The following is a 23097-nucleotide window of genomic DNA, read 5'->3' as shown; positions in this document are numbered from 1 at the left end:
CATAACGCATCCTCCTTTTCCCTAACGAAATCCAGTTACGAGCAATAGAAATGTAAACGAAGTAATATGAAAAATGATTTTGCAAACTTCAAAAATTAAATGAAACTGAAAAATTCAATATTCCTCCCAAAACCATGCAAGAATTGAGTCTTGGAAAGCTGGTTGGCAAATTCGAAAGAAAATAATGGGTTCGTAAAAGCGTCAGCACGAGAATTGCGCCAGCAACTTGTGCTGACGCATTTGCTGTGCGTGCTCCCAAAAAATAAAAAAAAGGTTTTTATGTTTTGTGAATAAAAAAAAGTTCTGTACAGAATTCTGTTTAAATGTTTGTAAAAAACAGAAATCGACAATTCGTGATAAAGAAGAATAGTTTTAAAAATTGTGTTATTTTAATATTAAATTTAATGTCACGTTTCCAATTATTTGGATTTAAGAAAACGTTTTATAAAACCTGAAAATCAAAAAAAAATCATTTCCCAATTGAGTTTTCATACAAACCGATCGAATTATGAAGAAAAATGAAAGCGGCAGCGTAAGACAACTGAAACGATTCAAAATAAACATAAATGAATTAAGTTGGCTCTTGATAAAGATTTCAACATTGACAAGCTTTTGCCAAAGGAATTGATCGACCATTTCATGATTCGAAAGCCAATAGGAGTTCGTGTACACAAGCAGGATTGTCGGGTAATTGTCAAATAGTATTTATTCAAATTCTTGAGCTCTTGATCTTGATTTTGGGACACCATACATAATTCATATTCAGATCACACATGTCCTTCCTGAATCACATCTTATTGGAAAAGCATTTCTAGGTGATTGTATCACTGCAATCGATGAAAAAGTTATCCACACTAGTGACGAGTTGCACCAAAAGTTGAAAGAGAAAACTGAGGTGTTAATATTTCTGAATCGAGTGTTTGCAAACGAAAATTTCAGAATATTCATCTACAACTGAAACGTAACATGTTTTCCTGGTGTTTTCATATTCGAACAACTGTTGAGAAAATCCAAATTGACAGAGATTTAGAGAGAATCACTCCAAATCCTGTTAACCATTACTTTGTGAGACAGCTTTTTAAAAATTAAAAAAAAAACTTTCTTATTTTAGGTTCTCATAAAAGTTCGTCCAACTCCTGAAATGCAATTCATTGACTTGGGATTATTTGTCAAATATAACAATAGAGATCGTTTGGAGGTAATTTAAACTTACAGTAACCACCGCATTTCATTTTCAGGTTGATTATGTTACTCCAAACAGCTTAGCATCCATCCATCTGAAATCTGGAGATGTCATTCGGGAGTGTAATTCTCAGGCAATTTGCTCGAAGAGCATGCTCCGTTATTGTATTGCGAGCAGCATCGCTTCTTCTGGACACTTTACGCTTCTTATTGAAGCACCAATTCGAGATATTCTCAGAGATCACATTGATTTGGCAGATGATGTTGTGGCAATTGCTGATAAGGCGGTAGAGGAGTTCAGAAAATTGGGGAAAGGATATCTACCACAACAACCGAAGAAAGGAGATAAGAAGAAAAACATCAAATTGAAAGAGGGACGTACAGAACATCAGATCGTTAGTGACATTGATCCTGCTAAACTGAGAGCGTGTAAAAATGCTAGCTGAATTTCTCTGATAATAAAGTTTCTACATTAAAATCCTTAAACATTCATAATTAAATATTATACGTTAACAGCAAACAAAATAGTGTAAGAAACAAATATGAGAAAAACTGCGGTTCAAATGGGTTCAAATAAAGCCAGGAACTAAAATGCGAACCGGATATGGATAATTTAAAGATGTAATAGCAATTTATCGTACGAGTTGAAGAGTCTGACCAACAAGAGACGTCACGTCAACTGTTGGATGGACCGCCGATCCATCGACATTCTTCAAGGCAATCTTACCGTTCCAGAGATCAAGAGCAGAGCGAACCTGAAACAAAAACAGATTTAACATTTTAAATTTCTAGGAAAACCCGATAAACATACGTGATATAGAAGATCAGCATATCCCTTCAGGTGTTCTTTTTCTGTTTTCACATGAACTCGAACTTTCTTTGATCCATCAACAACAGTGATCCCATCGAAACTGTCACCTTCGGCGAACAACCAAAGCTGAAAATAATTGTTCAGGAATATTAGAGAACATCAACAAAAACGGAATTTACCTCAACTTCTGAATCCTTAATTGCACTCTTGCTGGTGGCAGTTGGAGCCTTTGCAGCGGCTGGTGGTGATCCCAACTTGATAGGTGTTCCAGTAGCGGATACAATGTCATTCAATTTGGCAGCAACAACCTTTGCGAGTTGAGAATCAGCTGGACTAACAACAATATGAACATGAGCAGTATCAGTAGATACAAGTTTAGCCTGTTTGCGAAGACGTTGAACACGATTTGTCACTTCTCTGCAGAGTCCTTCTTCAATAAGAGACTCATCTTCAGTTGTATCAATCATTACAATGGTCTTTGCATCCGAGTGAGTTTTGTATCCATGTCCTTGATCACTTCCAGCCGCGTAGCTAACAGCAACTTCTTCCGAGGAGAGCTCATGCCCAAGCACAGTCAATTTTCCTTCAAGAAGGAATTTCTCCAACTCAGATTCAGTGATTTGGTTCTTCAAGTAGTCAGCAACCTTCTTTTGTTCTCCCTTGAGACGAGCACCCAGAATTTTGAAGTTTGGCTCTGCCTGTAATTTTAAGTATTATATTTTGAACAAACTTTTTGAAATTTTAATACCTTTAGGGTGATTCCGTATTTCTGTTTATCTTGTGAAACGGTCAATTTTCTGACGTTCAACTCAAGAAGAATATATGATTCCAAACTTTTTACGTCTTCCAAAAACTGACTGTCTCTGTTAATAACAATCATTTCCTTCAATGGATATTTCACAGCAAGTCCTTCACGATCGCGAACAAGACGAACCAAGTCGATAACATTTCTCATAACTTCAACTCGTCTTTCCACAGTCTCGTCGATTAGACTCTCATCCGGTTTTGGGAGCATCAGGAAGTGAACTGATTCCTCAGTCGAACCAATGACTTTCTTCAAATTTAGCCAGATATACTCGCAGAAGAATGGTGTGAAAGGAGCCATCAATCTAACAATCAAAATGAGAACTCGTCCGAGGGCTGCCAAAGCGTGATGTTGCTCATGAAGTCCGTTGTCTCCCTTGACTCTCTTTCTATTTAATCTGATGTAGATATTTGTAAGAGTGTCAAAGAATTTTGTAAGCGGTCCAACAACAGCATAAAGCCGATAACTATCCATTTCTTTCCGAACAAACGCAACAAGACTGTTTGTAAAGGATTCAATCCACCGATCCATGACATTTTCACTGGCAACATGAACGTTCATGTCAAACACATTTCCAGTTTCCTAAAAACGATAATATTTCAATCTCATAATTGTTTCAACATGAATAAACTTACATGTTCATATGCTTGTACGTTTTGTACAAAGAATCTGTAGGCATTAAACCATGGAAGGAACACATCCTTGAGAAGATCTCTTACGCCTTCTTCTCTGAATCTCAAATTTTCTCCTCTAACCACAGGAGAGTTGATGAGATAAAGACGCAAAGCATCGGCTCCGTACTTGTTAACAATGAGCATTGGATCGGGATAGTTCTTCTTACTCTTTGACATTTTTGCTCCATCCGACGCCAATACGAGTCCGTTACAGATCAGGTTCTGGAAAACATTTTTGATTTAAATTAAAATATTGAAATTGTACGAACCTTGAATGGTGGCTTGTTGAACAAAGCAGTTGACAGAACTAGAAGTGTGTAAAACCACCCACGGGTTTGGTCAATTCCTTCAGCGATGAAATCAGCTGGGAAATTGTCTTCGAAGATTTTGCGGTTCTCAAATGGATAATGATTCTGGGCATATGGCATGGATCCTGATTCAAACCAACAATCAAAAACTTCGGAAACCCTCTTGAGAACTCCCCGTCCTGAACGAGATGGGATCGTAACATCATCAACGCTGGAAATTTGCACTGTTAATTTATAAAGTCATCGTATTTTATGAATAGTAACATGTTTTTTAACAAACCTTTCTCTATGAAGATCAGTGATTTTTTGTCCTGAAAGCTCTTCTAATTCAGCAATACTTCCAACACATACAACTTCCTCTCCATCTTCGCTCACCCACAAATTGATTGGAGTTCCCCAGAACCGATTTCTCGATACAGCCCAATCGCGAGCATCTCTAAGCCAGTTAGCAAATCTCTTTTCCTTGACAAAAGCGGGAACCCAGTATGTCTCATCATTGTTAGCCAGAAGCCTTGGAATCAGGGTTTCGACGTTGATGAACCAGGATGGAACAGCCTTATAGAGAAGTGGAGTGTCAGACCGCCAACAGAATGGATAGGAGTGCTTCACTTCCGCTTGTCTGACAAGATTTCCCATTTCCTTGAGTCTCTTGATAATCAACTTATCAGCATCTTTCACGTAGACTCCTTGATAATCTGGAACTTCTGATGTGTATTTTCCACTTTCATCAACTGGACAGATCATTTTTTGGTCTTTAGCGATAACTCCATTCGCCACACAAACTTGGAAATCGATCTGGAAAGTATTTTTTATATAAAAAAAGAAAAGAAAAAAAGGAATCTTACCTCTCCGAAATATGGTGCTTGATGAACAACTCCGGTACCAGAGTCAGAGGTGACAAAAGTGTCATTCAATACCCGGAATGCGTTTCTTTCTTCGCGCATATAGGCAAAGTATGGGAACAATGGTTCATACCTGAGATCTTTGAGCTGACTACCAGCAAGTTTCTCAATAACTTCCAAATTATCATTTTTCAACTCTCCGAGACGTTCTTCCAGAACAACGTATTCGATTCCAGTCGTTTTATCTTTAGTGACCACATACAGCATGTCTGGATGAACAACTAGAGCTAGATTGGATGGAAGTGTCCATGGAGTTGTTGTCCATGCAACTAGCTGCCTATTCGGACAATCGAGTAATTTGAATCCGACGAATACTGCTGGATCTACTACATCTTTGTAATTCTGACCAGCTTCAAAGTTGGAGAGTGGAGTAGAACAAGCAGTAGAGAAAGGCATAACTTTTACACCTTTGTAGACAAGGCCCTTCTTATGCAACTCGCTGAAAGCCCACCATACAGACTCCATGAACCACGGGTAGAGAGTCTTGTAATCATGCTTGAAGTCTACCCAGCGACCAAGACGTCCCATTGTTTTCTCCCATTCGCCAGAATATCTCATAACGATCTTTCGGCATTCATTGTTGTAATTAGCGATTCCCATTTTCATGACATCTTGTGGACCACTGATTCCAAGCGTCTTATCGATTTCGTATTCGACTGGAAGACCATGAGTATCCCAACCAAACCGTCTTTCTACATAGTGACCGTTTTGATGAGCCCAGCGACCAACAACGTCTTTGATGGTGCTGGTAAGCATATGACCATAATGAGGAAGGCCAGTAGCGAAAGGTGGTCCATCATAAAAAGTGAAATGTGGACGATCTTTTGACAGCCTGAAGATAACGTTTTTTTTTTCAATGTGAACAATTCCAGAATATTTAAAAAAAAACTAACTCAACAGAACGTTGGAAAGTATTCTCATCTTGCCATTTTTGAGCGACTTTATCTTCTTCTCTGGCAAAATTGATGTTGTCGGGAACGGTCGAAAGGCCGCTCATTTTTTACCCTGTAAATTTTAAATATGCGAAAGTTAGACACTAGGCGACTAACATAAATAACAACGCAATCACATGAAATCTGATGCAACATTCTTTATTGCGTATTGCGAAATTTTGATGGAAGTAGTAATTTTTTAAATATTCGTCATACTAAAATATGATATATTTATTTGAATAATTGGTGGTGTTAACGGAAACGTTATCAAGGACAATTTAAGGCATAGTTTCGTATCTAGAAGGCACATCTTCGAGTAATTTTACCAAGTTTTCATCTAGTTAGTAAGAAAACATTAAATTGACACCATCAGTAGCGTGAGATAAACTATTCCAGTGTAGAAAGAGATGTATACAAATGAAATACTACCAAAAACATGGGAACCTCTTCTAAAGCAGTCAGATAAGTACTTGAGTTAAATGAAATGTTATTTAGTTGTTATTTTCAACAAACTTAAATGACAAAAAACATCGGAATTGCATGAAAAACCGATCAAAATAAGAAGAAAACTGGAAAATGGGAACTCCAAATAAAACAATTTTTTAAAGGCGCATGCATTTATTCAGCAGGGTCTCGCCACGATTTCCCGTCTTTTTAATTCGCCGAAAATTTTTTTTTATGAATTACAGTCCGTTTTCAGACAAATAAAGTGAAAGTTAATATGAAGCTGATTTAAATTTGATATTCCCCGTAGTGGAAAACGGTTTCTCGCGAGAAAAAGCGCATTTCTTGCGTTTTTTCAGTGAAATTTGTATGAATGTAACCGATCCGTTGTGTTTTTCCGCCCGTTTTCTTTTAATGAACTGAAAATTCATTTTTTAGTTTTCAGATGCGTTTTTTTGGTGTACGGACAGTCCAGATTGCTTCTTTGGCTGGATTCTCGTGGGGAGGATCAAAGCTGGACGATATCCAAACAGCAAAACTCAGAACATGCCCAATTCAAGTTCAGCAACCCGAGAAAGTGCAGAATGATGTCCTCCTCAGTCGAAAAGTTATTAATCACCTGGATAAGTCAAACTTGAAGCTCCGATTGTATCAATACGAGACTTGCCCGTTCTGTTGCAAGGTGCGTTACTCTTGTGTGAAGTATGAAAACTATTAATCAAAAATACAGGTTCGAGCCTTCTTAGATTATCACGGATTCTCCTATGAGGTTGTAGAAGTAAATCCAGTCACTAGATCACAGATCAAGTTTAGCACAACTTATAAAAAAGTAAGTTTTCATTCACATTTCCGGTTGTTTTATCTATTTTCTTTCAGGTTCCAATTCTCAGGAGTGGCGAGACAACTATGACCGAGTCTACTTTGATTATTTCCACATTGGCAACATATCTTCAAAGACCCGATCAGTCACTCGACCAGATAATACAAATGTATCCAGCAGTTGATTCAACAAACGAGAAAGGAAAGCCAGTGGGTTTTTGAATTACTCTGCAATTTTAAAACATCCTTGCTGATTCAGGTTCTCAACTACCCTAACAAATTCTTCGTTATGAAGGGAAAAGTAGACGGGGACGCAAATATGGCTTCTGCCAGAGAAGAGCGGGAATGGAGAGAATGGGTGGACAATTGGTTCATCCATCTTATTTCTCCTAATGTATATCGTAATTGGAATGAGTCTGTCGAGACATTCCGTTGGTTCGAACAAGTTGGCGACTGGCATCGTACTTTTCCAGCCTGGGAGAGAGTTCTAGCGGTATACGTGGGTGCAGCAGCAATGTTTTTACTTTCAAAAACATTGAAGAAAAAGTAAGTTAGTTAGAAGTTTATATCATGATTTCTGATATTAAAGGCACAACATCAATGATGAACGAGAAGAATTGAGAAAGGCTTGTCGTGACTGGATGGCAGCAATTGGACCAAATAGACAGTTTTTAGGAGGAGATGAACCGAATCTAGCTGATCTGGTTGGTTTGATTTTTTGGAGAAGGATTTACAATCTGATATATTTTCAGTCATTATATGGAGCTATGAATTCTTTCTATGGATGCTCAGCGTTCAAAGAAGTTATTTTAGAAGAAAAAATTGCTGAATGGTGGCGAAAAATGGATGCACTTGTCAAAAACCACGATGGAAGAAAAGCATTGGAATCAAGAAGTCAAAAATAAAAGATTGAAATTGTTAATATAGACTAGTCCTTGATTTAGTGCCTTATTGTTTGCTGTGTTTTTGTTATCTTTCTCATCCTATTTGTCTTATTGAATCAATTCAATGTTTTACCAGCTAGGATCTCATTTTAGTTAAAATTCTACATTTTTCCCTCATAATAAACCATGTTTTACTCTGCATTCATGAAGACGGCAGTTTGCGCCATGCAGCGTTTGTTGACGCGCATTTGGTATCTCCCGTTGACGCAGTTGGTTCACTTTTGAATTGATTTTCGTATTCAGTTCTGGTCTACTTTTAATAAAATTAATCATATCGATAAACGATGTCACGTGATAGTGGCAACGATTCAGAAGTTGCGGTCACACACGGGGAAGTGGTGAGTTAATTTATTAGATTTTTTTAAAATTTCCTTACTAACAACCTAACGTAAAATGTTTCAGCAAGAAATAACGGAGGAAAATCCAGAAATCGGTTCTATGCACATTACACAAGAAACAGATATTTCCGATGCACCCGAAACAAACACAGATTCGAGTAGACAAAGAACAGAAAGTACAACCAGTGTCAGTTCAGAGTCTTGGCAAAATAATGTGAGTTTTCGCCAAAAAATGAAGATAAATTCCCAAGGAGATTAAAATGTTTCTAAATTAATATTTTTCAGGACGAAATGATGTCGAATCTTCGTCGTGCTCAAAGACTTCTTGATGATGGTGCCACTCCATTACAAATTATTCAACAAATTTTTCCTGATTTTAATGCATCACGAATTGCAACAATGTCAGAGAACGCGGTACTTAAAAAAAAAATTAAAATTGACAATTTCCTGAAAAAAAAACCAATTTTCAGCATTTCGCCATATTAAGCGATCTTCTAGAACGTGCTCCTGTAAGGCAGAAACTCACAAACTACAACTCACTAGCAGATGCAGTCGAACTATTTAAAACAAAGAAACATATTCTTGTGTTGACTGGCGCTGGAGTGTCAGTATCCTGTGGAATTCCAGATTTTCGAAGTAAAGATGGTATTTATGCACGACTTCGGAGCGAGTTTCCCGATCTTCCTGATCCGACAGCAATGTTCGATATTCGTTACTTCCGAGAAAATCCTGCTCCGTTCTACAATTTTGCGAGAGTAGGTTATTTTTCCTTTTACTGTGTTTAAGCTAATAAGATCAATAAGTTTAGTTTGCCAATTTTTGCTTAAATATACCAAAATTAGCCCGATTTTTTTTCACAATGAGACTTTTCAAAAAATTTTCGAACACTTTATGGCGGGCCAGAATATCGGAAAAAAGGAGCCACATTTTGCTAAAATCTGAAATTGGCGAAATTTTAAATTTTAGCAAAATTTGGCTCTCTCTTTTCGATATTCTCAGCCGCCAGAAAAATTTGTTCGAACTTTTTTGAGAAGTCTCATTATTTATGATATTTGTTTGTTTCGAGACAGTTCTATTTAATTTTAAAAGAAAACCCCACAAACTCTATTCTCCTCTAACGTTCCATTTCTCTAGTAAATCCCAATTGAACTCGCTGCAGCGACGCTGTCTCAAAAATTTCAATATCCAAAAAAAAATTAAATATTTCAGGAAATCTTCCCAGGACAGTTCGTACCATCTGTATCACATCGATTTATCAAAGAGCTTGAAACTTCTGGTCGTCTTCTTCGAAATTACACTCAAAATATCGATACATTAGAGCATCAGACTGGAATTAAAAGAGTTGTGGAATGTCATGGATCCTTTTCGAAATGTACATGTACACGTTGTGGACAAAAATATGATGGGAATGAGATTCGTGAGGAAGTTCTTGCTATGCGTGTTGCCCATTGCAAACGTTGCGAAGGAGTGATCAAACCGAATATTGTATTCTTTGGAGAGGATCTCGGAAGAGAATTTCATCAACATGTTACAGAAGACAAGCATAAAGTAGATCTCATTGTAGTTATTGGATCTTCTCTCAAAGTTCGACCAGTTGCATTAATTCCACATTGTGTTGATAAGAATGTTCCACAAATTCTAATCAACAGAGAATCCCTCCCACATTATAATGCAGATATTGAATTGCTCGGAAATTGTGATGACATCATCAGAGATATCTGTTTCAGTCTTGGAGGCTCCTTCACTGAACTGATTACATCTTATGATTCGATTATGGAACAACAAGGAAAAACGAAATCACAAAAGCCTTCACAAAACAAACGACAGTTGATTTCACAGGAAGACTTTTTGAATATTTGTATGAAAGAGAAAAGAAATGATGATTCGAGTGATGAGCCAACATTGAAGAAACCAAGAATGTCGGTGGCTGACGATTCGATGGATTCCGAGAAGAATAATTTCCAAGAAATACAAAAACATAAGTCAGAAGATGACGATGATACACGGAATTCGGACGATATTCTCAAGAAAATAAAGCATCCAAGGCTGCTGAGCATTACTGAGATGCTCCATGACAATAAGTGTGTCGCGGTGAGTGGTTTTGAAAATTAAAAAGTTAAAAGTTAGAAAATATTTCTAAACAACCCTACCAGTTTACAATTAATAATTTTTTCTTCAGATTTCTGCTCATCAAACCGTCTTTCCTGGAGCCGAATGCTCATTTGATCTAGAAACATTGAAACTGGTTCGTGATGTTCATCACGAGACACATTGCGAAAGTTCGTGTGGTTCGTCTTGCTCATCAAATGCCGATTCAGAAGCAAATCAATTATCTAGAGCACAATCGCTAGATGACTTTGTACTATCTGACGAGGTTAGTTCATCATAAAAACTTTCTTGAGGTGCTCTTAAAAGTGTCAAAGAAAAATTGAAAATGTAAAGCTGCAGAACAGTTTTTGAAATTTTAAACACTACTTCTGCCATTTCCGCGAAAACCTATCTATAAATTATTAATTACAGGATCGAAAAAACACGATACATCTGGACTTGCAACGAGCCGATTCATGTGATGGAGATTTTCAGTATGAACTATCTGAAACGATTGATCCTGAAACATTCTCGCATTTGTGTGAAGAAATGCGTATCTGAATCTCATGTTAAAAAATTTCAATTTTCCTTCTCTTGTGTTCTCAATTTTACACCAAATCCCATTGAAAAACGCGTTTTCATCTGTTATTGTGTGTTTAAACTTTTAAAACTTTAAATTGTTTTTCAATTCTTTGCAAACATCAAAATAAAATTAAAAAATTTCATTCTATTATGTCCATATTGAAAATCCATGTTTTGCGTAGAGTATCATGGCTGGAATAATGAGAAAACCAAGTTTTAAATATGAAAAATCGGGCTCTTTGGGTCGAAGATGTTTTGCAAAAGCTTTTCTTGATGGCTTAGCTGCTTGTCGAATCCTCCATTCAATAAGTTCTTCGTGTGGAATTGGAGTATCAGAAAACATTCGGGAGAATTTTTCGCAATTTTGGGTATATCTGAAACAACATTAGTTGATCGAAGTACATTATTAGCATTAGAATATTTAAAATTGGAATACCGTCAATGTTAATTTAACTTTAAACAAACTTTGTAATACTCAGACTGGTTTAAAAAAAAACCACGCCCATTTCTCCGTGCCGCAATTTGTTTGGTTTTGACTCCTGTTTCCAATTTTTGATAGAATAATGAGATTAGAAAGTTCAAAAATCGCTAAAATCATCAATATTTTTTCAAATTTAATGCATTCATTTCGTTGTAGTTTTGTGGTATCTTGGTATTTGGGACCAGTCTGAGTATTTTAAAGTGAAAGCAAAAATCTTACTTTGGATTGGTCAAAATCGTGTAAATTGCATGGACAACTCTTCGTCGACTCAATCTCATTTTATCCAATAAAACAGCAACTCCTTTAGATTCTGCAACTTTTGAATTCTTCGCATGATCAGCAAATAATGGCATTAAAATCATTGGTTTCGAATGCATTGTTGTCTCTAAAATACTACTCCATCCACCATGAGTTATAATTGTTTTATAGTTTTTATGAGCCATTAATGGTAATTGTGGTATCCATGGCGTCAGTATTACATTGTCTGGCACTGAAATAGTTGAATTTGATGAAGTTTCATATTTAACTATGAATGTGATATGAGAAAATCTGGCGAAACTATCATAGAAGATTCTTTGCATTGATTCTGTCATATCGACTGTTCTTGCAATTCCACCAAAGCTTACAAGAACGAATCCATTTTCAGCTGAATCAGCAATTGATTGCCAGTACTGAAAAATTGAATTATAGAATATTTAACAAATAGTGAAAGTGTCCCATGCTTGGTTTATGAATGAGACAATCAAAAAATTAAAAAACATTTTTTGCAAAAATCCTGAGACGGATCCAATTATCTTTTGGAAACGAATCTTATTCTAATTCTCATTGAATTTCAGTTATTTTGGGGATTTTATCCAAACACAATTGAATGGAAGAAATACGAATATGACTCACTGGATCCAATTTCTTGTCTCTCTTATCTACAGTAATCCCTCCAATATTTGAGAATTGATGGCTAACAGGCATACTGTAGTCGAAAAATGGAACAGAATTTATAAGAACTGATGAAGTTTCTTGAGAAATTGCTCCAAGTCCCTGCTCGAATCCAAATATTCTTGACTGAAACCCTTGAACAAAAACGTCCAGCACAAATGATGTGGCTTGACCAATCAATATATTTATCACCTTTTGAAAGAAACTCATTTTATCACTGAAGTGGGCGAATAGTTCTGAGGAATGTAAATTTCTTATTTATTTATTTTTTCTAATTGGCAAAATACCTGGAACATAACTGTATGGCAAATGTACTCCCAAAGCTTCAGCCTGTGGTCGATAAATTGCAGTCGCAGACAACCAAACCGTATTCTCGATTCCAATTGATTTGAAAATTCCAAATCTAAAATATTGATTCAAAACATTGAAATATTTGAACAGCAGATGTGTTACCCGCAAGAATCATACTGTTCTACCAAACCAACATCAAACTTTTGTTGTTGTAGACTGCTCAGAAAAAGATGATCAAATGCCATGTCTGTAAGTTTCAAAATTTATTAAACTAACAAAAATATTCAGTTTTTTATCAGCAACAGGCTTGTCCATATTTTGTTTTTTGTTTTTGGAGTTAAAAAAAGAAGTTTGAATGTTTTATTTTTCAGGTTTTTCGGACAAAAAACAGTAAAAAAATTTAAAACATATGAATTTTAGAAGCTAGAAATATTTTAAAGAGGAATACCATTTGGAAAATAAAATGAAAAACCGGATAATTTGCAAAACATGAATAAAAAAAATGCCTAGTTCAGTTTTTGCACAAAAACCACCAAAACAGTTTTATTCAAAAAAAAATTCTGCGTAATATTTTTTGATTTCTTGCAACCTACTTTGACAGGCAGTTACAAAAGTTCCAGAAACTTTCAAAAGTTTGTAGAATATACGTGGATTCAATGGTGAACTATCTTCATATGGACCAGGATTACTCCATAAAACTTGTCTCAAATGTCCACGGGGCACTCCAACTTTCTTCCGAAGAACCGCAAAATCAGTTGCATTTTCGATGAGAAGAGCATCATCAACTTGAGCAAGAAGTACCGTAACCTGATGACCAGAAGTGGCAAGAAGTTGAGCCAATTTTGTATTGAATGAGATATGACTATGGGATAATGTGGGAACATAAAATAATATGTTCAGTGTATAAAATTCATTGATTATTGTGCAAACCAACAAAATTTTGAATAAGAATTGAGTCATTTCATAGAGTTGAGGGGAAGTGAATGACCGGATATGAAGAATAGACTCGGATATAATTACCCGAGATGAACGAGAGAAATGAGAATGACCGAGAATCGGTAGGAAGTCACACTTTTCAATTCAATATAGATAATTAGTTGAAGAAATTGGAGTGAAAGGATGAAAAGTATAGTTTTCTTTATTTGACCTAGTAGTGTGTTTTATTGGTATAGTTGTTATGTTCCAACCTGTTTTTGAAACATGTTACAACTAAAAACAGCATGGTTTTTTATGTCAGATGTTCCAGAGGTTCTAATGGAATGGATAAATGGCGTATCTTCTAGATGTGAAATTTGGATTTTTTGACGAAAATACAGTATAGACGCGACGATGAAACAGGATGTGCGCCTTTGAGAAGTACAGTAGTCTCTACACCTTGCTGCTTTGCATATACTTCGAAAGAAATCGAATAATATTGCAATGCTGAAAGGTGTGAAGACTACTGTACCTCTCATACATATTTTTTGATCGAAAAAATCGTAACATTTGCAAATGATCCGTAACTGGATTAAATTGTCACTGGTTATTGCAAGAGTTCACTATCAAGTTTCAAAAATTCATTGAAGTATAATGAATTAGTATTTTTTCAAAAAAAGTCATCGGGGAATGTACACATTTATTCACTCGTAATCTTCTTCGTGTCGAATCTTAACTGAACAAACATCTTCAAAGTACGCGGTAACCACATCGTTTGTCGCCACAAGACGTGCTGTCACTTTTTCTTTCCGTTTATCTTTATCAAGCATCACAGCTAGTTGGCCGCTTCGTTTACCAGCGACAATCATGAGCTTTTCACCGATTTCTCGAGGAATTACAGTTTCCAACCAGGATTGTCGGATATCTGAAATGATTTATAATCACGGATTTTTGAAATTTGGTAACAAAAACTATGAATTACTGTCAAGTCTATTAAAATTTTCAACATTTCCCACTAAAAGGAGTAAAACTCACTGTAATGAGTGTTCCCTCGATCATCTTCAATCGTTACGTCATTATCTCCAGCAACATCAACTATCCGAACTTTTTGTTCGTATAATGATCCTCGCTTGAAGTCTTCATCAATGAATCTAACAAGAAGATCCGTTCGAGCCCACATTTTATCATTTCTTTCGTATTCAGAGGAATTCTTGTCATGTTTGGAAGACGAAGACTTCGATTTGTAGTCCTTTGAAGATTGAGACGTGGACGTTGATGGTGGTTGAGATTCAAGCTTCTTCCGTTCTGTTTCAAGCCGATCTTTTTCTTTGTCGTATTCGCTTTTATCTGAATAAAACTTGCTTAATATTAAAATAATTGCATCAATGAGATGATTGTTATCAACAAACTGTTAGAACTCAGGAATTGAATTTAAACAGCTCAAAATTCTTACAAAAATCCTAGGATCTAATTTATGTAATTCAAAGGGTTTTCAGAGATTTATTGTACCATTTACAAATGATGTTAAAGCAAAAAAAATCATTTTGAAAGGGAGACTCAACGGTTCAAATAACCTTTTTAAAATCAATTTCAAAACTTGATACAACTTGCTTATTTTCAGGCTGCTAGAAATATGAAAACTCACTTAAACATTTCGAATCTCGTTCATATTCCTTCGCACTAACTGCAACAGCAACTATTTGACTGACTTTCATCGTTTTTCCTCCGATTGCAGTTCTTATAAACAATGAATTTGAGTCATCATCTCTTCCTTCGACTTTTCCATAAACACCTTTATTTCGCCCGTCAACTACTTTTATGAAGCTTCCAACTTTAATTTCTTCTAATTTTTCTTCTTCTGCTTTCGACGATTCTCCTGTATTTTTATTTTTTCCTACTGGATTTTTGGGTGTGGCACCAAGTCCGAGTCCAGGCGGTCGTCGATTCGGAAGTTTCAATGCGACTTTCTGCGGGTTTTTACCAATTCCATCACCATCTTTCCAGTTGCAACCTCTTAAAATTGCAAGTCCGAAGCTTTCGATGGGAATTGCAGAATAATCGGCATCTTCTGTATCACCGCGTCCGTCTTCTACAACAATTTTCTCCCCTTTTCCGCTTTCTTCTTCATTTTCTCCATCAATTCCGTTGGGTAGAACAAGTGCCAACTTGGCACGTTCTTCTTCTGTTAATGTACCAGCTTTCTCCTTTTCAATGAGTTTCTGAGTCCTCCAATCATGTTCTACTACCATTGGAATGACGGCAGCTTCTTTTGGTTTGTCAATATCGCCTCTAAAAAATAAATGAGACGTTTTCAAAAAATTTGATATTTAAATTTAAAAAAATTTAATCGAAACTGTACACCAAATTTTTTGTTGAATTTAAATTGGTTCACAATAATTTACGATTAATTTCTGGAACTTTCATGATATTACTCACTGAACGGTTCCATCCTCAAAATGCATAACTTTTCTTCTCTTGGCCGCTCTTTCCATCTCATTTTTTTCTCGTTCTTCATCACTGTCCAAATCGACTGAAAAATTTTAATTTTAATAATTTTTGAATTACAAAAGAAATACATTACCTTCAATTACAACAGCTTTAGCAGGCGCCTGAACTTTGTTCTCTTCTCGCTTTTTCACGCCAAATGAAATTTTGGGCATAGATCCTGCTGCAGGCTCCGATGTAGTTTGTTCCACCATCTCCTTATAGAAATTTGATGTTTTCAAAACTTGAAAAATTAAAAAACAAAAAAGTAAAAAGATTTTCTAAAAAAGTGTACGAGAGAGGATAGAGTTGACTGATTGAATGCAAGAGACGCAGAGTATTTCGAAAATTTCTGGCTATTAGGGCACAGTTGCAGCCAGCTTCACAGCAATTGTAAAAATCAAAATCGGAGAAGATTATTATTAATATTAATATGGAAACAAAAATGGGGAATTGTAATAAAATAGTTATTCGGATTCTGATTTAAAAACAATTTTGAGTTTTCAGACATTTTAAACATCAGTGAGCTGCCATAATACGCAATGAATACTCAACATCATTTTAAAAGTAATTATATATCAGATATCTGCCAGTGAAGACAAGAATTTTTAAAATTTTCAAATTTCATCCCCATTAAACGAGATAATTGAACAGAAGAACAGAAATATTGCAATCTTGGAAGACAAATGGAATAGAATTTATGGAAGAATGAATTGGAAAATGTTAAATACTCAAAAAAATTATAAAAGTCATGTGAAACAAATATACAAAGAGAGTCATGACAACAAGGACGAGCCGGAGTGCCATCATTAAGAAATTTAATAACGCTTTAAAAATGTTCTCTATTTTTCTTTGAATAAAATTTTTTGAATAAACATAAGATTATTAACAAATACATCAGAAAATTTTCGAAAATCGAGAAAAAAAACAACGAAATGAAAAGAAAATAAAATTGTATACCGTACTGCCGGATACGGTAGTTCATGCAGATCGTGCTAAGACCACTTGCAGCAATTGGAGGGAAATTGTTTTAGGAATCAAGCCTGGTGTTTCTCATCTTCTCACATCTTCTCTCATTCAATAAACTCAATTTTGTTTTATTGAAAATACACATATATTCTTTTTCCCTCTGATTCTCTATAAATTCTCTCAATTTTTAAATATTTCGTGATTTAATTTTTAATTTTCAGGTAAAACCATGAATTCTGAGAAGAAAGGTTTCAATGTCTACCCCAAAAAAGAAAATCTTCAGATAATAAATGCTTCCCAAGTGCCCTCTTCGTAAGTTTAAAAAAAAGTCGCGTTTAATATGCGAATGCTTTCAATTTTAGGCAATCAACCCGGCAGTCTGGTGTGACGACGTTTTATGATAGGGACAGTTACAATGGAAAAACCATCACATACACATCTTCTGCACCAAAGAAAAAAAGAACGCCTCTCAGATTTACGGTATTTTTTTTTGATAAAATTCTTCGGCGCTAATCTTTTCAGTATTCTCCCGAAAGAACGTATTCTGTAAAAAAAGCGAAATCCAGAAAAAGTGATGCAGCTTCTACCAAAGTAACTCCAGCAAGGAATATCAAGGCAATAAAACATTTCAGTCATCTTTAAACAAAAATTATTTTCAGAGACGATTTTCACCTGCTCCAAAAGAGGTCGAGGCGAAACTCCGGAATATCGACAGATCACGTGACAGGGTACTACAAATGTCACTCGACTCGTCAGGGCCCATTCATTACTTTCAAGATTCAAAAGATTTAGAAATTTTATTTGGAACCAAATATCAGGACGAATCAAATGAAAACAATTCCGATGTTGAGGAGATCATCGAAAATAGCAACGCTTGCTACGAAGAAACCATTTCTGAACGAGGAAATGAGTTTGATGATTGTCTTCCAGGATGTTCTAACAGTCATCTTCCAAATTACGATCATGTTGAAAACAATTACCTTCCTACAGCTAATTCCTTCCATTCCGAAGAAAAATTTCCCCAGGATTATACAGCTTGGGATAGCGGTGACAATTTTTATGATGATTTCAGTTTTCTGGAGCAAGTGGGTCATGAAGAAGTTGTTGAAACCTCGTACGGAGACGGCTATCAGGAAGATGAGATTATTGAGAGCACATGTACCTTCACGGAAACAGCCAAAGATTTTCAAGCAGCGAACAAGCATCAGACCTTTAGCAAGCAGGAAAATGTGGAAGACACGATTTTCGAAGATATGGATCAATCGGATAATCAGGAGAAAAGTGAACTGCTTGATGAAGTTGAGAATGTTGAAGCTACTGCGAATGAACTTGAAAAATTGGATGTTTCAATCGATCTGGAGCTCAATATTCTAAGCAGTGAGCAACCGAGAGACGAATCAAGATCGGTTGTTCTGTATGAAAAGAAATATGTAAGTTAATGAATTTGAATGTGAAAATGCTAATAATGTTTTTTTTTCAGTATTGTGAAAACGCAGATCTCGATATGCTAATAAAGAGAATACGTCTCTTGGATTGTTTCGATAAATCTCATACAGATTTTCTTCTTCCACTGCTTCAACTCGCTGGTAATGACAAAATCAGCGAAGTATACGAAATCGAAAAGTTCTATGTGGAACAGGTAGCCTCCCAAAAGGAAATGAGCTATAATTAAATAAACAATTTTCTTTTCAGTTCATACCAGCATTGGAAAATTGGACTAATTATCGTGAAAATCCAACGGAATTCTTCGACACCAACGCTGATAAGTTCGAGGAGTACTATGAGAATGAGATGAAAATCGAAACACCTTTATCGCCGAATCCCGAGATTTTTCCGTTTCAGATTGAACTTCGAAATAGAAAGTAAGTTGATTTATGTGAGTTGGTTTCATAAAAATTAATGAATTTATAGAAAAATCGAAAAGGAAATTGCTGATGTAGCAGAAAACCAAATCAGAAGAATAGAAGAAAACTTTCGTAATCCATTCATTGCACCTTTTGCCTTTTTCCCGTATCAGAATAATTTTCAAATGGCCCCTCAGAATGTTCCAGGGCCTAGTTTATACAATCCTTATCCTGTCCAGGCCAATCCGGCTCCAAATATCCCATTCAATGTATATCAAAACATTCCGTTCAACCTGTATTTCAACTCGTACACACCTTTCGTGAATCCATTTCTCAACCCTTTTCCGTTCCCATTTCCAAACAATCTTAATGTACCCGATCTTAGCAATTTGGGAAGTTTCAATCCAAATATTAATTTTAAATAATTATTCAACATTTTTTTATTGGAAAAATCATCATGTTTTATCAATTTTTCATTGCATGAATCTACCATTTTACTCTATGCTTGTACTCTTCTTTTGCACATAATCTCTTGACAATTTCGTATCCAACAACTACAAGTCCACTATACATTGAATTGGCAATGATGCGCGGTGTAAGTCCTTTCGTGAAAACAGCCGTCTTTTCGTCACGAAGCATAGTCTCTAAGGTTTTCGAGTAACTGCCACGATGAACTTGAAGTCTGACACGAAACAATTCCATTGGATTGGTTGCTACAGTTGAGATGACTCCTCCCAGTGTTGCTGCAACTGCTTGATCAAAAAGAAGACTGCGATTTGTGGCGGGATGAAGCTGAAAACAATCTGATGAATACTATAGACGCCAAAATATGCGGTCTCGACGCGACATTTTTTTTGTTAAATACAAACGTGTGTGCCTTTAAAGATTACTGTACCCTAAAATGTTTTCATTGATTTTTGAAAGTTTTTCATTAAAAAAAATATTAAAAGACTGAAACAAAACAAACACATACATTTAAAAAAAAACTGCGAAAAACTTGAAAAAATCGATGAAAACTTCACAAAAGCAAAAGTTTGAAATTACAGTAATCTAGGCGCACACCCGTTTGTGTTTAACCAAAAATTGTCGTGTCGAGACCTGGCACCGTAAGCAGAAATCGCAGAATTTTGCCTCTTATTCATAACATAAAAATAAATACTATTGCGGGCACAATTTCCAAACAGGGATTTGAGTACGGTGCGGTACGGTACCTTATTGAAAAGTCCCAACATCCAGTAGTAACTTGGCCAAAATGTCAGCATTTGAGGAACATAGACAGCTGTTGATGCCCAAAATCCACGATAAAAACCGAGAATTCCATCTGTCTTATAGATTGCCTTAATCACACTTGTTCCCAATCCACTTCCATTTTTCACATGATTTCTGAAAAAGAATTGATTTGATGTATTCCTGTATCCGGAAATTTCTCACCGAACGCCATCAATTACAGATTTATCATGTCCAGCAGTCAGCTTGTCAGTATTCTTATAAATCATCATATATTGTGCAATAATATCAGTTGGAACAAAAATGGATTGAGTCGCAAAACTGGCCAAACCACCGGCAACCGCTGCTACACCACCAACAGACTGTATACCTTGTTCATGAAGAACAGCACGGCACTTTTCAAAGATGGTCGAATAAATGAATGAACATCCAATTTGTGGTACTGTAATCCAGAATCCCTGTAAACTTTACTCCGTGAATGGGGTTTTTGCAAATTAATTTACGGACTCTGTACAATCCACGAAATCCTTCACGTTTAGAAATATCAGAATATGCGTGAAAAGTGCTTCGATAAACTGTATTCTGCTTCTGAAGTTGCAATTGGCTCCGAAGAACTGCAAGCGGATAGAGAGCAGTACGGATGCTCCAGGAACTGAAAAATGTTTAGTGTTAAAACGATGGAAAATATTTATTTAAGAATGATACAGGTATCTTGGAATTTAATGCTATAGGTTTTGCCCAAATTCAGTCCAAAAATCTTAACTTGGATGACAGTGATGGGTTTCACCGAGAAACTAGCGCCAAATGTCGAATTAGTCCCAATTGTAAAATTATAAGAAAACAAGATTTCCAAACAATTCAGTCACACATAAAACACGAATCACTCAAGTTTCATAAACCACATAAAAAGGCGAAACAATACCTGAAAAGTGCAGATGGATAGAAGAGTTTCAGATCCATATGCTCCCATCCTACAACAGTCAATGGCTCCGAGTGTCCAGGTTTTCCAGGCACTGCATAACAATCTCTGGGTGCTGGTAGCATTTGTGGCATTTCAAGACTGAACGACATTTGTTTGAGCAGTGAGCAACACCTTTTGAGAAGTGTCAACCGTTGACTAGTAGTTGCAATTTGATTGCTTTGAAATATGAAATAAGTTGGTTTTTTTAGAAGTATGGGAGAGATTTACCAACAGATAATAGACCAATAACGTGTCACGTTTTCAAGATTCCAGTTTTTGAAGATTTTTAATTATGGTTTTGTTTTATATATATTTATAACCTGTCAATATTTTCAAAAAATCTTCTTCCACGTTTACTCACATAAAACTATGTAATTATTCTAGTGAAATAATTGATTTGAAAAAGGTTAGACCATGAATAGATTACTGTATCTTACGATAACGGATAAATAAATAGTCTTGTTTATCTTGACTAGACGCTCAACGGAAGCGGGACGGGGCGGCTCTCACATTTCTTGGGAAACCGTATGAATGTGGCCACTAGACGCATAGAAATCTTATATAATTCGATGTTTGTTAACAGTAAATGTGAATTTTTTAGATGCCAAAGTGATCACCAGAAATCCGATCACTTTCCTATCATTCTACATTTGAGTGCTGTTTGATAGAAATGACAATGCAGTGAAGAAATCTGGTAAAGTGTGACAATGGTTCGGCAGAGTACAAGAAACAGTGTGACATAGGTCTAATTTGCAGGAGGAAGCTGGCGAAATTTTCCGAGTTAATTATTTTTTGATATCCTTAATATGAACCGAATCTCGTAAAGTTGTCGGTTACTAACACGATATTATTTACTACAAAATTGGCACAAGTAAAAAGACAGAAAGGTAAACTTTAACTTTTTACAAGAGCACAAAAAGATTTAACCACGTGACCATATAATCCTCAGGTAAATTAAAAGTTCACGTTGCTCCGCCCATCTCAATGTCATATCAACAATATTCAGCATTCACAATCAGTGTTCAGTATTCAAAAGTTGTAAGATTTAAATTCAAACAACTCTCGGTTCATTGAAAAATGGCAAGTGGAACAGCAAGCATGTAAGTTTTTGTGATTCTCGTGGTTTCCCTCTTCAATGAAGTATCATTTCAGGCAGCGACCGTCTATCGAAAAGGAGCCGTACTATCATGGGTTCCTGCCCCGCGAAGACGTCAAAACCGTTTTGAAAAATAATGGAGATTTCGTGATTCGCATCTCGGAGCCTCAAGCTGGATCACCAAGAAGTAACATCCTGAGTGTGATGCACTGCGTTCCTCCAATGGAAGAAGAGGTAATTAAATAGTTTTAGACTTTATTTTCAAGTATTTTTTAATTTCAGATCAAACACTATGTGATCAAAACCAAAGGCGATAAGATCTTCATCGAAAAAGTATCATTCTTGTCAATCCCAGAAATGGTGGAGTGGCACTTGACTAAGAAGGAATCGGTTCAAAAAGATGTGTTTCTCATCAAGGCAATCTCACGTCAAGCTTGGGAGCTGGACCACGACAATATCGAGCCTCTGAAGAAGCTGGGAGAAGGTGCATTTGGAGAAGTGATGATGGGAACGATGAAGTTTCGGAAAGGAGGAAAGTCAGTTCAAGTGGCGATCAAGCAGGCGAAGCTCTCGAATCTCACAAAGGAGCAGATCAAAGAGTTCATGGGTGAAGCTCGTGTGATGCGTTCACTTTCACATCCCCATGTCGTTCGCTTTTATGGTGTGCCCCGTAGAAGAGTTAACGTTGCACTATGTCGGTCACTGAACGAGTTTCTTGCTAAATGTCACAGAAAATTGCGTTGCGCAACGCCTTTTTTTGTGTGTATGTCTGTGAATTGGCTCTCAGTGCTCAATGAGCTACGCGTTTTTCTTGAATAAAGGAAAGTTTTATGAACAGTTGATAATTTGAAATTTCAGTTTTATTTAAATATTTTTCCAACAACCTCGTTGTGTTTTCGAACATCAAAAATAATTTTTAAGATTCAGTCGAAGCTTTGTGCAACTTGTATTTAGGACATAATCTAAAATAGTTTTCCTCTCGAATCTCAGAGCTGTTGAAAAATATAATTAATTAATTTTGTACTATTTTGAATTAAAAAAACGCATTTTGGAAGATTTTGACTGCA

At 36.0% G+C, this 23097-nt stretch overlaps 9 protein-coding genes across 11 annotated transcripts; 5 read left to right on the top strand and 4 right to left on the bottom strand.

The window, feature by feature from the left end:
- Nucleotides 1–471: 471 nt before the first annotated feature.
- mpz-5 (PDZ domain-containing protein) lies at nucleotides 472–1656 on the top strand. The gene is made up of 6 exons (NM_001028170.3): nucleotides 472–532; nucleotides 577–687; nucleotides 767–895; nucleotides 940–1065; nucleotides 1112–1198; nucleotides 1239–1656. Exons 1-6 carry the CDS (start codon nucleotides 509–511, stop codon nucleotides 1626–1628), a joined length of 867 nt encoding a protein of 288 aa, NP_001023341.2. The 5' UTR covers nucleotides 472–508; the 3' UTR covers nucleotides 1629–1656.
- Nucleotides 1158–5687, bottom strand: iars-1 (Isoleucine--tRNA ligase, cytoplasmic). Its single transcript, NM_001380444.4, has 10 exons — nucleotides 5576–5687; nucleotides 4626–5514; nucleotides 4061–4575; nucleotides 3742–3991; nucleotides 3434–3694; nucleotides 2742–3380; nucleotides 2173–2691; nucleotides 1994–2119; nucleotides 1657–1937; nucleotides 1158–1162 (listed from the first exon to the last, which is right to left on the bottom strand). The coding sequence occupies exons 1-9, from the start codon at nucleotides 5677–5679 to the stop codon at nucleotides 1815–1817; spliced, it is 3426 nt and encodes a 1141-aa protein (NP_001366774.1). The 5' UTR covers nucleotides 5680–5687; the 3' UTR covers nucleotides 1158–1162; nucleotides 1657–1814.
- Nucleotides 5688–6503: 816 nt separating this feature from the next.
- On the top strand, nucleotides 6504–7961 carry pges-2 (Prostaglandin E synthase 2; the record flags this gene model as incomplete). Its single annotated transcript, NM_069512.8, has 6 exons — nucleotides 6504–6740; nucleotides 6789–6887; nucleotides 6935–7087; nucleotides 7137–7423; nucleotides 7467–7581; nucleotides 7630–7961. The coding sequence occupies 6 exons, from the start codon at nucleotides 6504–6506 to the stop codon at nucleotides 7780–7782; spliced, it is 1044 nt and encodes a 347-aa protein (NP_501913.1). The 3' UTR covers nucleotides 7783–7961.
- A 103-nt stretch (nucleotides 7962–8064) lies between these two features.
- On the top strand, nucleotides 8065–10976 carry sir-2.1 (NAD-dependent protein deacetylase sir-2.1; the record flags this gene model as incomplete). Of its 2 annotated transcripts, NM_001268555.5 has the most annotated exons (7): nucleotides 8065–8159; nucleotides 8224–8373; nucleotides 8445–8573; nucleotides 8630–8914; nucleotides 9369–10250; nucleotides 10339–10533; nucleotides 10680–10976. In NM_001268555.5, the coding sequence occupies 7 exons, from the start codon at nucleotides 8106–8108 to the stop codon at nucleotides 10806–10808; spliced, it is 1824 nt and encodes a 607-aa protein (NP_001255484.1). The 2 variants fall into 2 exon arrangements, with proteins under 2 accessions (NP_001255484.1, NP_001431032.1); NM_001444109.1 differs by lacking the exon at nucleotides 8065–8159 and having other exon boundaries at nucleotides 8260–8373; nucleotides 10680–10808.
- ugt-59 (glucuronosyltransferase) lies at nucleotides 10955–13658 on the bottom strand. The gene is made up of 6 exons (NM_069510.3): nucleotides 13128–13658; nucleotides 12697–12781; nucleotides 12531–12646; nucleotides 12205–12479; nucleotides 11530–11981; nucleotides 10955–11203 (listed from the first exon to the last, which is right to left on the bottom strand). Exons 1-6 carry the CDS (start codon nucleotides 13492–13494, stop codon nucleotides 10978–10980), a joined length of 1521 nt encoding a protein of 506 aa, NP_501911.1. The 5' UTR covers nucleotides 13495–13658; the 3' UTR covers nucleotides 10955–10977.
- A 416-nt stretch (nucleotides 13659–14074) lies between these two features.
- Nucleotides 14075–16152, bottom strand: gkow-1 (G-patch domain and KOW motifs-containing protein homolog 1). Its single transcript, NM_069509.3, has 5 exons — nucleotides 16031–16152; nucleotides 15886–15979; nucleotides 15095–15738; nucleotides 14485–14796; nucleotides 14075–14374 (listed from the first exon to the last, which is right to left on the bottom strand). The coding sequence occupies exons 1-5, from the start codon at nucleotides 16146–16148 to the stop codon at nucleotides 14154–14156; spliced, it is 1389 nt and encodes a 462-aa protein (NP_501910.1). The 5' UTR covers nucleotides 16149–16152; the 3' UTR covers nucleotides 14075–14153.
- Nucleotides 16153–17121: 969 nt separating this feature from the next.
- On the top strand, nucleotides 17122–19242 carry R11A8.1. 2 transcript variants are annotated; one of them, NM_069508.4, is made up of 7 exons: nucleotides 17124–17214; nucleotides 17265–17382; nucleotides 17425–17517; nucleotides 17562–18332; nucleotides 18383–18541; nucleotides 18595–18764; nucleotides 18814–19241. In NM_069508.4, exons 1-7 carry the CDS (start codon nucleotides 17132–17134, stop codon nucleotides 19169–19171), a joined length of 1752 nt encoding a protein of 583 aa, NP_501909.2. In that variant the 5' UTR covers nucleotides 17124–17131; the 3' UTR covers nucleotides 19172–19241. The 2 variants fall into 2 exon arrangements, with proteins under 2 accessions (NP_001360503.1, NP_501909.2); NM_001372923.3 differs by lacking the exon at nucleotides 17425–17517 and having other exon boundaries at nucleotides 17122–17214; nucleotides 18814–19242.
- Nucleotides 19174–21127, bottom strand: Y43C5B.3 (SLC (SoLute Carrier) homolog). Its single transcript, NM_069507.6, has 5 exons — nucleotides 20896–21127; nucleotides 20481–20625; nucleotides 20178–20431; nucleotides 19958–20129; nucleotides 19174–19538 (listed from the first exon to the last, which is right to left on the bottom strand). The coding sequence occupies exons 1-5, from the start codon at nucleotides 21042–21044 to the stop codon at nucleotides 19233–19235; spliced, it is 1026 nt and encodes a 341-aa protein (NP_501908.2). The 5' UTR covers nucleotides 21045–21127; the 3' UTR covers nucleotides 19174–19232.
- An 823-nt stretch (nucleotides 21128–21950) lies between these two features.
- Nucleotides 21951–22865, top strand: Y43C5B.2 (Tyrosine-protein kinase). The gene is made up of 3 exons (NM_069506.2): nucleotides 21951–22034; nucleotides 22087–22264; nucleotides 22313–22865. The coding sequence occupies exons 1-3, from the start codon at nucleotides 22012–22014 to the stop codon at nucleotides 22847–22849; spliced, it is 738 nt and encodes a 245-aa protein (NP_501907.1). The 5' UTR covers nucleotides 21951–22011; the 3' UTR covers nucleotides 22850–22865.
- The last annotated feature ends 232 nt before the right edge of the window (nucleotides 22866–23097 follow it).

The sequence above is a fragment of the Caenorhabditis elegans genome, chromosome IV, assembly GCF_000002985.6.
Source record: "Caenorhabditis elegans chromosome IV".
NCBI lineage: Eukaryota > Metazoa > Nematoda > Chromadorea > Rhabditida > Rhabditidae > Caenorhabditis > Caenorhabditis elegans.
The sequence above is the reverse complement of the archived record's forward strand: the minus strand, read 5'-3'. Positions and strand labels throughout refer to the sequence as shown.

What these genes read in the sequence shown, in the direction of transcription:
- mpz-5 (NM_001028170.3), top strand. Translation starts at nt 509, where the DNA reads ATGAAGAAAAATGAAAGCGGCAGC. An exon ending in TACACAAGCAGGATTGTCGG is followed by an intron (nt 688 to 766) that starts GTAATTGTCAAA and finishes ATTCATATTCAG; the next exon opens with ATCACACATGTCCTTCCTGA. An exon ending in ACAATAGAGATCGTTTGGAG is followed by an intron (nt 1,199 to 1,238) that starts GTAATTTAAACT and finishes TTTCATTTTCAG; the next exon opens with GTTGATTATGTTACTCCAAA.
- iars-1 (NM_001380444.4), bottom strand. Translation starts at nt 5,679, where the DNA reads ATGAGCGGCCTTTCGACCGTTCCCGACAACATCAATTTTGCCAGAGAA. An exon ending in AATACGGAATCACCCTAAAG is followed by an intron (nt 2,692 to 2,741) that starts GTATTAAAATTT and finishes TTAAAATTACAG; the next exon opens with GCAGAGCCAAACTTCAAAAT. An exon ending in TTAAGGATTCAGAAGTTGAG is followed by an intron (nt 2,120 to 2,172) that starts GTAAATTCCGTT and finishes AATTATTTTCAG; the next exon opens with CTTTGGTTGTTCGCCGAAGG.
- ugt-59 (NM_069510.3), bottom strand. Translation starts at nt 13,494, where the DNA reads ATGACTCAATTCTTATTCAAAATTTTGTTGGTTTGCACAATAATCAAT. An exon ending in GAACAGTATGATTCTTGCGG is followed by an intron (nt 12,647 to 12,696) that starts GTAACACATCTG and finishes TCAATATTTTAG; the next exon opens with ATTTGGAATTTTCAAATCAA. An exon ending in GAGACAAGAAATTGGATCCA is followed by an intron (nt 11,982 to 12,204) that starts GTGAGTCATATT and finishes TCAATTTTTCAG; the next exon opens with TACTGGCAATCAATTGCTGA.
- gkow-1 (NM_069509.3), bottom strand. Translation starts at nt 16,148, where the DNA reads ATGGTGGAACAAACTACATCGGAGCCTGCAGCAGGATCTATGCCCAAA. An exon ending in ACGAGATTCGAAATGTTTAA is followed by an intron (nt 14,797 to 15,094) that starts GTGAGTTTTCAT and finishes AGTTTTATTCAG; the next exon opens with ATAAAAGCGAATACGACAAA. An exon ending in TCGAGGGAACACTCATTACA is followed by an intron (nt 14,375 to 14,484) that starts GTGAGTTTTACT and finishes AAATCATTTCAG; the next exon opens with ATATCCGACAATCCTGGTTG.
- R11A8.1 (NM_069508.4), top strand. Translation starts at nt 17,132, where the DNA reads ATGAATTCTGAGAAGAAAGGTTTCAATGTCTACCCCAAAAAAGAAAAT. An exon ending in TTCTGTATGAAAAGAAATAT is followed by an intron (nt 18,333 to 18,382) that starts GTAAGTTAATGA and finishes TTTTTTTTTCAG; the next exon opens with TATTGTGAAAACGCAGATCT. An exon ending in ATTGAACTTCGAAATAGAAA is followed by an intron (nt 18,765 to 18,813) that starts GTAAGTTGATTT and finishes ATGAATTTATAG; the next exon opens with AAAAATCGAAAAGGAAATTG.
- Y43C5B.3 (NM_069507.6), bottom strand. Translation starts at nt 21,044, where the DNA reads ATGTCGTTCAGTCTTGAAATGCCACAAATGCTACCAGCACCCAGAGAT. An exon ending in TCTGTAATTGATGGCGTTCG is followed by an intron (nt 20,130 to 20,177) that starts GTGAGAAATTTC and finishes ATTCTTTTTCAG; the next exon opens with AAATCATGTGAAAAATGGAA. An exon ending in TGTTGGGACTTTTCAATAAG is followed by an intron (nt 19,539 to 19,957) that starts GTACCGTACCGC and finishes GATTGTTTTCAG; the next exon opens with CTTCATCCCGCCACAAATCG.
- Y43C5B.2 (NM_069506.2), top strand. Translation starts at nt 22,012, where the DNA reads ATGGCAAGTGGAACAGCAAGCAT. An exon ending in GCAAGTGGAACAGCAAGCAT is followed by an intron (nt 22,035 to 22,086) that starts GTAAGTTTTTGT and finishes GTATCATTTCAG; the next exon opens with GCAGCGACCGTCTATCGAAA. An exon ending in TTCCTCCAATGGAAGAAGAG is followed by an intron (nt 22,265 to 22,312) that starts GTAATTAAATAG and finishes TTTTAATTTCAG; the next exon opens with ATCAAACACTATGTGATCAA.